This window comes from Mandrillus leucophaeus, unplaced genomic scaffold (assembly GCF_000951045.1).
Source record: "Mandrillus leucophaeus isolate KB7577 unplaced genomic scaffold, Mleu.le_1.0 Scaffold1246, whole genome shotgun sequence".
NCBI lineage: Eukaryota > Metazoa > Chordata > Mammalia > Primates > Cercopithecidae > Mandrillus > Mandrillus leucophaeus.
The window spans coordinates 284060-294278 of NW_012100832.1; the positions used below are offsets into that span (position 1 = coordinate 284060).

The window sequence follows — 10219 nt, forward strand, 5'->3', positions numbered from 1 at the left end:
AAACTGTGGCGTGTAAAAATGCAGTGTTTGCAAGTTAGTTGGTATGGGATAAGACTGGAAAGATTGCCTGCAGATAGATAAGGGAGGGCGGAATTCATCTATATTCAGTGTGGGGTCATAAGTAATCATCAAGCAGAAATGTAATTGTTCATAATTATGTTTTATTTATCAGTTATTGAATGAGTTGATTTCCCTTGAAATAAAGATAGGCACTTCTATAACTGCTAGGCACTACAGTTTTTAGATATTGGCAGCATCTATCAAAAGTAAAGATATGCCTACCCTTATGTCTTCTGTCTTGGATAAAGCTCGTATCTGGCAATTTGAATGTTGGTTGTTTACCTTACAGATATATTGGTAGCAGTGAAAAATAATATATGTGTAGGAATGTTCATAACATAATTGTTTGTGGTAGCATAAATTGGCCCCAATATTATTGTTCATCAATAAGAGAATAGTTAACTAAGTTTTGGTTTAACTATAGCGTGGAATATAATGCAATCAACTATAATCAATTAACTATAATGTGGAATATAAAGCAAGACATAGGTATAGCTATATATATCAGTCAAGAAGTATCTCCAAGATAATAGCGATTGTTGGGAAAATTAAGTCACTAAATCATATGTTAATTACAAAAGTGTACATACTCGTGTACATACACACATGCATATTTGAATTAATAGACATCTGGAAAGATGTATACAACTTGTGATCTATGGTTACTAATGGAAAGGGTAGCAGGCTCGAGGGTGTTTGGAAAGAGATTTACTATTACCATACATTTGGGTGATGCATGTTGGACATACCACACAACTTACCATTTAAAGTGTATAATTCAATGGCTTTTAGAATATTCACAAAGTTGTGCAACCATCACCACAGTCAATTTTAGAACTTTTTCATCACTCCAAAAAGAAATCATGCATTCCTTAGTCACCATCATCCAGTCCTCCTATACCCCTAGCCCTAGGCAACAACCAATCTACTTTCTTTCTCTGTAGATTTGCCTGTTCTTGACATTTAATATAAATGGAATCATGCAATATGTCATCCTTTGTGACTACTTTTTTCACTTACCATAACATTTTTAAGGTTTATTCATGTTGTACCATGTTCAATCCTTTATATGGATATATCACCTTTATTCTTTTGAGATGGGGTCTCTCTCTGTCATATAGGCTGAAGTGCAGTGGTGTGATCTCAGCTTACTACAACCTCTGCCTACCCTGTTCAAATGATTCTCCCGTCTCAGCCTCCCAACTAGTTGGGACTATAGGCATGCGCCATGATGCCCAGCTAATTTTTGTATTTTTAGTAGAGACAGGGTTTCACCATATTGACCAGGCTGGCCTCGAACTCCTGACCTTAAGTGATCCACCTGCCTCAGTCTGTCAATGTACTGGGATTACAGGCATGAGCCACCGCGCCCAGCTGATATATCACCTTTTCTTTATACATTCAAAGACATTTCACTTTTTGTCTTTGGATCACTGTACTTTCTGACTATATGAATAATGTTGCCATAAACATTAATGTATAAGTTTTTGTGTGCAACATATGCTTTCAGTTCTCTTGGGTATATACCTACTGGTGGGATGGCTGATTCATATGGTAACCTGCTAGCGATCCTAGTAGGTGAAAAGTTGTATGCTATTGTGGTTTTGGTTTGCATTTCCTTTATGGCTAATGACATTCAGCATATTTTCATGTGCCTACTGGCTATTTGCATACCTCCTCTGGAAACAATGTCTATTTAGATTCTTTGCCCAGTTATTAATTATATTATTGGCCTTTTTATTACCAAGTTATGTTTCGTATATATTCTAAATATAAGTCCCTTATCAGATATATAATTTGCAAAATTTTTCTACCACTCTGTGGGTTGTCTTTTCACTACCCTTAATGATGTCTTTTGAAACACAAACATTTTTCATTTTGATGATGTCCAATTTATCAATTTTTTTCTTTTGTTCTGAAAAATGTATATTTGGTGTATATTTAAAATACAATTAAACAAACAAAATGTTAAAATTAAGTGACTTATCTTCAAAACTGAGAAGGAATATTGAGTTCCTCTTAGGGATTAGGTAAGAGGCTTTTATCCTTTCAAAGATTTTAGAGTTTGGTGGTACTGGTTTTTATTTTACAATTGAATCAACATCCACACTTCCATCTACCTGATATAACAGTAATATTGTGTAACCATTACGTTTATATGATTAGATATGAGACTGTTTTTGTTTTGACAGATTTTCCTAGATGTGTAAAAGAGGAGAATAACATAAAGAATAAAGAAAATGTATATTTTGAGTTAAAAAAAGAATCTTTTAAATAATTAACTAATCAGTACATTGTAAAGTAAAACAGTAAGGTGAAATTGTTTTCAGGATTCTTCCTCTGGTGTTAAAATAAAAGTGGAGAAGAGAAGCGACATTAGGCCACACATTTCCCAGATTGGTTGTTAGTGGTAACTTTGGCCCAGGACAACTAAATTCCTGTCTGGAGAAAAGATGTTGTAGGAGAAATCCCAAGAAGTGAGGAAAGTAGTGTAGAGTCCATGGCTAACCAGTAGTAGGTAAAGGTGGAAGGGTTATAAATTGGATTTTATCATATAGGTGATGCATGTTGGACTAAACTGTTTGCTTAAGGCCTTCTGCCTACAAAGTGAGCAAGGAGCAATGCTAAAAACCTAAAGCACCAAACAGTTAAGTGGAAGTACAAAGGGACCTTCCTCCCAATGCCAAATTCCAACTTTAGTCTGAAGACCAATTATGAATTGAAATCTTTCATTTCTTTGACTCACAGACCAACCCAGATGCTGAGACTCTGTTACGAGATTATGTAGGGTGTAATTATGTCTTTTTTTTTTTTTTTTAAAGAAAACTCCTGGGGATTCCTGTAACCCAAGGGAGTTCTTCAACTTGGAGTAAAATGTTACTTTTTTATTTTTATTTTCCCCTAACTGAAAGTTGATGTTTCCTTCCAATTTGAATGCAAGTAACCAACCCACACCAATATTGGAAGTATCCATGACTTTGTCAGCAGTAGTAATTATAATAATTTTTATATTGTATTGCAGTTGTTAAAGAGATCTCCAAATATTTAAGCTCATCATTATTTTGAAATGAAGATGGTTGTTAGACCCACCACTACATTTCAAAACTTTAGTGTATTAATAAAGAAGCACATATATTGCTGTTTACAAATCTGTTTTCTAAAATTATTTCGATAACTATATTTTGATATAACTGGTTTCCTTGGTAATCCTATACATTTTATGTGATGCATTTAAAACATTATTCTGAGATACTTTCACCAGACAGTTAAAGGATTGATAGCCCAACCCATACATAGGATCTTAAACTTTATACTTTAAAGTAAATTTATTTCCCTTTTTTTTTGGAACAGCTCCACAAAATTGTATTATTATTTCCAAATTATTTTAAATCTCTCTAGGGATATTGGCAAACCTTCTAAACAACTCTGCTTAACTATGTGATCAAATTACTATTTATTTAATGAATTAATGGTCATTTATGGAATGAAGTTCTTTGCTATGTCTTATAAAAGGCACAGAGGTGAAAAGACATGGAAACTATTTTCAAAGGAACTTTTAATTTTGGGGGGTAGTGGATAGATAATGCATATAATTTTTAGCAGAGAGAGCTGGGGAGTAGTGCTGTTTGGGCCGAGTATGAAACTAGCCACGCTGGTGGCTTAAAATGAAAATTCTGTTTTGATGGTGTGTTTGTTATATTGGAAGTTCATTCACAGTTGAGACTGAACAGAACTCAAGCTGAGGCTTCAGATAGGATTCCCAAAGGTAACCTGAGTTACCCTTTGGTTTCCCAGCTCCTACAAAACAGGTTAGTTTCTTAAATAAAACATACCAGGACTTTGGCTCTTTCTGATTTCTTATACCCTCGTGTCTGTCCTTTCAGGTAAAATACAACAGAAATCTATATAATCATAAGTGGGGAAGAGGAGATGTGATAAGAGCACTTAAGACTCAGGGGTTTTAGTTAAGAACAAACAGAAATTAAATGGCATGACTTTATAGATGAATTTAGTCTGTATTTAATATTGTACTGTTAAAAGTCTGTTATTCGGAGTAAGAAAAATAATTTTAAAAGTCTACCCTAGTCTTGCCAGATGACACCAACAATGAATGCAACATCTTTTAAAGTTTGTTTTACAACATTGAAAATGTTCCAATGAAAGAAACATGATCCTCTTATGGAGGGGGTTCTTGAAATTTTCAGTAGCAATTGGGGCAATTCCTAAGCCTTCACCTCTGAATTATATAATTTTAGAGGTCTGCATGTCTATGGTTAGCACATAGTGACTTCTTACGGAAAAGGACAACAAACTATGAGACAGATAAATCAGACACAAGTGACAGAATTCCTTCTTCTGGGACTCTCTGATGGGCCATACACCCAGCAGCTGCTATTGATCTTATTCTTGGGTGTCTACCTGGTCACTCTGCTTGGAAATCTGCTTCTTATGTCCCTTGTTCCTGTTGACTCCCGACTTCACACACCCATGTATTTTTTTTTCTCTGCAACTTGTCTCTGGCTGACCTCTGTTTCTCTACCAACATAGTTCCTCAGACACTAGTGCACCTGCTTTCCAGGAAGAAGTTCATTTCATTCACACGTTGCACAGCTCAACTTCTCTTTTTCCTCATTTTTGGTTGTACACGGTGTGCCCTTCTGGCAGTGATGTCCTGTGATCGCTATGTGGCAATCTGCAATCCTCTGCATTACCCTAGCATCATGACCTGGAAAGTGTGTGTCCAGCTGGCAACAGGATCATGGACCAGTGGCATTCTGGTGTCTGTGGTAGACACCACCTTCACACTGAGGCTACCCTACCGAGGCAGTAACAACATTGCTCATTTCTTTTGTGAAGCCCCTGCACTATTGATCTTGGCATCCACAGACACCCACACATCGGAGATGGCCATTTTTCTTATGGGGGTTGTGATTCTCCTCATACCCATTTTTCTGATTCTGGTATCCTATGGCCATATCATAGTAACTGCGGTCAAGATGAAGTCAACTGTGGGGAGTCTCAAGGCGTTTTCTACCTGTGGCTCCCACCTCATGGTGGTCATACTTTTTTATGGATCAGCAATTATCACTTACATGACACCCAAGTCTTCCGAACAGCAGGAAAAATTGGTGTCCGTTTTCTATGCAATGGTGACTCCCATGCTTAATCCCCTCATCTACAGCCTGAGAAACAAGGATGTGAAGGGAGCTCTGAGGAAATTAACCACAAGGAATTTCCCATGCAGGCTTGGAATCTCACACTGACAATGAGCTCAGAGACCCTTTTGGCTTCCTAATTCAAAGACTTGCTGGGAAGACATGGAATCAACCCAGGTGGATTGGATTTTTAAAGTGTACATTGGCACACTTGGTTTCTCAAGTCGCCCACTCGGCCCCCTTCCAAGTTATACTTTCCTTCTTTTTTCTCCTTTCCTTTTCCTTCCTTACTGTTCTAAAGCTTTTTAATAAACTTTCACTCCTGCTCTGAAAACAAAAGTACATATATACCTTGGAATACTATGCAGTCATGAAATAGAATGAAATCATGTCATTCACAGAAACATAGATGTGGCTTGAAACCATTATCCTAAGTGAACTAGTACAAAAACAGAAAACCAAATACTTCATGTTCTCACTCATAAGTAGGAACTAAACGTTGGGTACATATGAAGACAAAGGTGGGAACAATAGACACTGGGGACTACTAGATTATGGGAGGGAGGGGGAAGGGTTAAAAAAACTACCTATTACCTACTCACTACCTGGGTAATGGATTCATTTGTACTCCAAATCTCAGCATCACGCAATATACCTCTGTAACAAACCTGCATGTATACCCCCGCCTTTAAAATAAAAGTTGAAAAGAAGAAAAAAAATGCACATTAGATCTCAAATTTTCACACCAATATGAAAATAGAATATAAACCATGTCATTAATAATTTTATATGGATGGTGTGACAATAAAATAATATTTTGATATATTGGATAAAATAAAATTATATTATTAAAGAAGTCTTGCTAGGTAGCCCTCTTCTTTGTGAAACTAAAATATGGTAAGACTTAAAGTGATGGATATGGTAATTACCCTGATTTGATTACTATACAATGTTTCCATGCATTGAAACATCACACTGTATTCCCAAACTATGTATAATTGTCATGTCAATTGTAAAATAAAAATTAATAAATAAATAGTAAGATTCTTATTCTTGGGCCTTATCCATAGACACACCCTCTATCCTTTATCCCACGTTTCTTTCATAGAAGGAGAAGGATAATAATTCATGCAGCAATCGGAAGGAGATACGCTTCCTTCTGGTTGGTCCTTTGACACCTAAGGGTTAAGAAATCCCCCAATAAACCCACACATTTTATAAGCCTTGTAAAATCTAACTTTTTAATAATGCTGTGTATTATCACCTGTCTATTTCGGATCTTACTCCAAGTCCTTTATCTTTTGGTACTTCTGAATCTCTCTGCATCATCAAATGATCAATAAATTAACAGGTATTACTGAATCACTTACTATGAGCTAGTTGCTACACGTGTGTTAGCATGTGTACCTGTATGTGTGCTTAACATGGTTAATGAAGAGCATGGGTACAATGAAGCAGAATATATGAGCTCTGCTGTCCTTCTCACACTCTTTTAGAAACATAAGGATCATATTTATCAGGATACATCTTCATAAAGATGAATACAGGAGTTGTGGAAACCAGCAAGAAATAGTGAAATATTCCAAGAATAGTGACATATGGCAAGAGTGAGAAGTTGTATACTAATACTAAGCCTGAATGACCAAGAGGAGGGAACTAGAACCTGGAGAGGGTAGTGATATAGTAAGGGCACAAGATAGGAACTGTGGACTTAGGCTATATGAAGGCAAGGAAGCCATGGGAAGAAATATTTCTCAAGCCCATTTTCCACCCACCTTCCGATCCCCTGCTATTGTATTCCAATTAGAAGCCAGGGAACAATGAGCCTTTTGGTATAATCCATAGAAGACATCAAACATTCTGAAGCACATAGCAAGCTAAAAAGGATAGAAGGTAGATCTGGAAAGGTCAACTGGTGAACCCCTTTTGCCCTCAGCATCCCCTTCTTCTTTCAGTGATTAATTCATATTCCTAATACAGGGAACACATGAAGTTCCATTAAGAACTTTATCATAGCAGCATGATATCAAGTAGTTCACACTTCTACTTGATACATAAAAGAATAGCTCCTGTCATGATTATTCATGTAAGAAAGTTGAAAGAGGAAGAGCAAAAGAAGCAAATAATTAGCAGAAAACATAGCTACTGTAGCTCCTAATCCTGCCCCCGACATAGATTGATAATTATAGCTTGTTCTTTCCCTACCCTTTCATGGATTTCTTATTTTCTGCCTTAAGCTCAGCTTGCTGGAGTTTTTTAACAGGTGTGGCAACCTGAAACTTTTTACCTGTAATATTTGAGTTACTGATGATTCTGTGTGTATGTGTGTGTGTGTGTGTGTTTAACTTTTAGTTTCAGGGGTATATGTGCAGGTTTATTATATAGGTAAATTGCATGTCACGAGGGTTTGGTGTACAGATTATTTCATCACCCAGGTAATAAGTATAGTACCTGATAGGCAGTTTGTTTTATACTCACCCTTCTCTCACCCTCAACTCTTCAGTAGGCCACAGTATCTGTTGTTCTATTATTTGTATCCTTGTATACTCAATATTTAGCTCCAACGTATAAGTGAGAACATACAGTATTTGGTTTTCTGTTCCTGTGTTAAGATAGGATAATAGCCTCTAGCTCCATCTATGTTGCTGCAAAAGACATTATCTTGGTCTTTTTCATGGTTGTATAGTATTCCATGGTGTATATATACCACATTTCCTGCTATTGATGGGCATTTAGGTTGATTCCATATCTTTGCTGTTGTGAATAGTGCTGCAATGAACATAACCATGCACGTATCTTTATGGTAGAGTGATTTATATTCCTCTGGGTATATACCCAGTAATGGCATTGTTGGGTTGAATGGTAGTTCTGTTTTAAGTTATTCAAGAAATCACCAAACTGCTTTCCACAGTGGCTGAACTAATTTACATTCCCATCAGGAAAGTGTTCCCTTTTCCCTACAACTTTGCCAGCGTCTGCTTTTTTTGTTGTTGTTGTTCTTGTTGTTAATTGTTTGTTTTGATTTTTTAATAGTAGCCATTTTGACTGGTGTGAGATGGTATCTCATTGTGGTTTTGATTTGCATTTCTCTAATGATTAGTGATGTTGAGCATTTTTTCATATGCTTGTTTGCCACTTGTATGTCTTCTTTTGAAAAGTGTCTGTCTGGCAACCTACAGAATGGGAGAAAATTTTTGCAATCTATCTGTCTGACAAAGGTCTAATATCCAGAATCTACAAGGACCTTAAACAAATTTTCAAGAAAAAGCAAACAAAAAGTGGGCAAAGGATATGAACAGACACTTCTCAAAAGAAGACATTTATGCAACCAACAGACACATGAAAAAAAAAAGCTCATCATCACTGGTCATTAGATAAGTGCAAATCAAAACCACAATGAGATACCATCTCACACCAGTTATAATGATGATTATTAAAAAGTCAGGAAACAACAGATGTTTTGAGGCTGTGGAGAAATAGGAATGCTTTCATACTGTTGGGAGTGTAAACTCACTCATTCAACTGTTGTGTTCAACCATTGTGGAAGACACTGTGGCAATTCCTCAAGGATCTGACCAGAAATACCATTTGACCCAGAAATACCATTACTAGGTATATACTCAAAGGATTATAAATTATTCTACTATAAAGACACATGCACACGTATGTTTATTGCAGCACTGTTCACAATAGCAAAGACTTGGAACCAACCCAAATGCCCATCAATGAGAGACTGGATAAAGAAAATGTGGCACATATACACCATAGAATACTATGCAGCCATAAAAAAGGATGACTTCATGTCCTTTGCAGGGACATGGATGAAGCTGGAAACCATCATTCCCAGCAAACTATCACAGGAACAGAAAACCAAACACCGCATGTTCTCACTCATAAGTGGGAGTTGAACAATGAGAACACATGGACACCGGGAGGGGAACATCACCCACTGGGGCCTGTCATGGGGTGGGGGTCTAGGCGAGGGATAGCATTAGGAGAAATACCTAATGTAGATGAGGGGTTGATGGCCACAGCAAACCACCATGGCACGAGTATACCTATGTAACAAACCTGCACGTTCTGCACATGTATCCCAGAACTTAATGTATATGTGAGTGTGTGTGTGTGTATGTGTGTGTAGTGGGATATTGAAATCTCCTACTATTGTTATGTTGTTTTCTATTACTCTCTTATAATTGTCATATCTTCCTGGTAAATTGACTCTTTTATCGTTAAATAATATTGTTTCTGGTAAAAAGAAAAAAAAAAGATTTGGATACTAAGTAAATTTTTCAATATATTTACTTATATTACTACTATTTTTATGGCCTTCATTTCTTTAAATACCAGATTTTCCTGTGGCATCCTTTTTTTTTTTAAAATTGAGAGAGAGAATCTCCCTGTTGCCCAGGCTGGAGTGCAATGGTGCCATCTTGTCTCACTGCAACCTACACCTCAAGGTTCAAGCAATTCTTCTGCCTCAGCCTCTGGAGTAGCTGGGATTACACGTGTATGCCACCATGCCCAGCTAATTTTTGTATTTTTAGTAGAGACAGGGTTTCAACATGTTGGACAGGCTGGTCTTGAACTCCTGACCTCAAATGATCTACCTGTCTTAGCCTCCCAAAGTGCTGGGATTTACAGGCATAAGCCACCACACCCAGTCTGTGTATCATTTTTCCTTCTGCCAACAGGACATTCTTCAATATTTCTCATAGTGTGGGTTCTGCTGGTGATAAATCTCTGAGATCTTGTATGGCTGAAGACATCTTTATTTGCCTTCCTTTCTGAAAGATATTTTTCCAAGTGTAGAATTTCAGGGTGAAAAATTGTTATTCTTTTAAATACGATAAAAGTCTTGCTTCATTTCCATTTACCTGTAGTTTTCGATGAGAAATTTGATGTTATTCTTATTTTTATACCTCTATACATAGAATGCCTCTCCCACTGGCCACTTTTGACATTTTCTCTTTATCATTGGTTTTGAGCAATTTGATAATTAT

At 36.7% G+C, this 10219-nt stretch overlaps 1 protein-coding gene across 1 annotated transcript; it reads left to right on the plus strand.

The window, feature by feature from the left end:
- The first annotated feature begins 4281 nt into the window (after positions 1-4281).
- Positions 4282-5381, plus strand: LOC105533351 (olfactory receptor 2D2). The gene is given in 2 exon segments (XM_011971779.1): positions 4282-4554; positions 4557-5381. Coding segments are annotated over 2 exon segments (948 nt in total). The 5' UTR covers positions 4282-4374; the 3' UTR covers positions 5325-5381.
- Positions 5382-10219: the final 4838 nt, after the last annotated feature.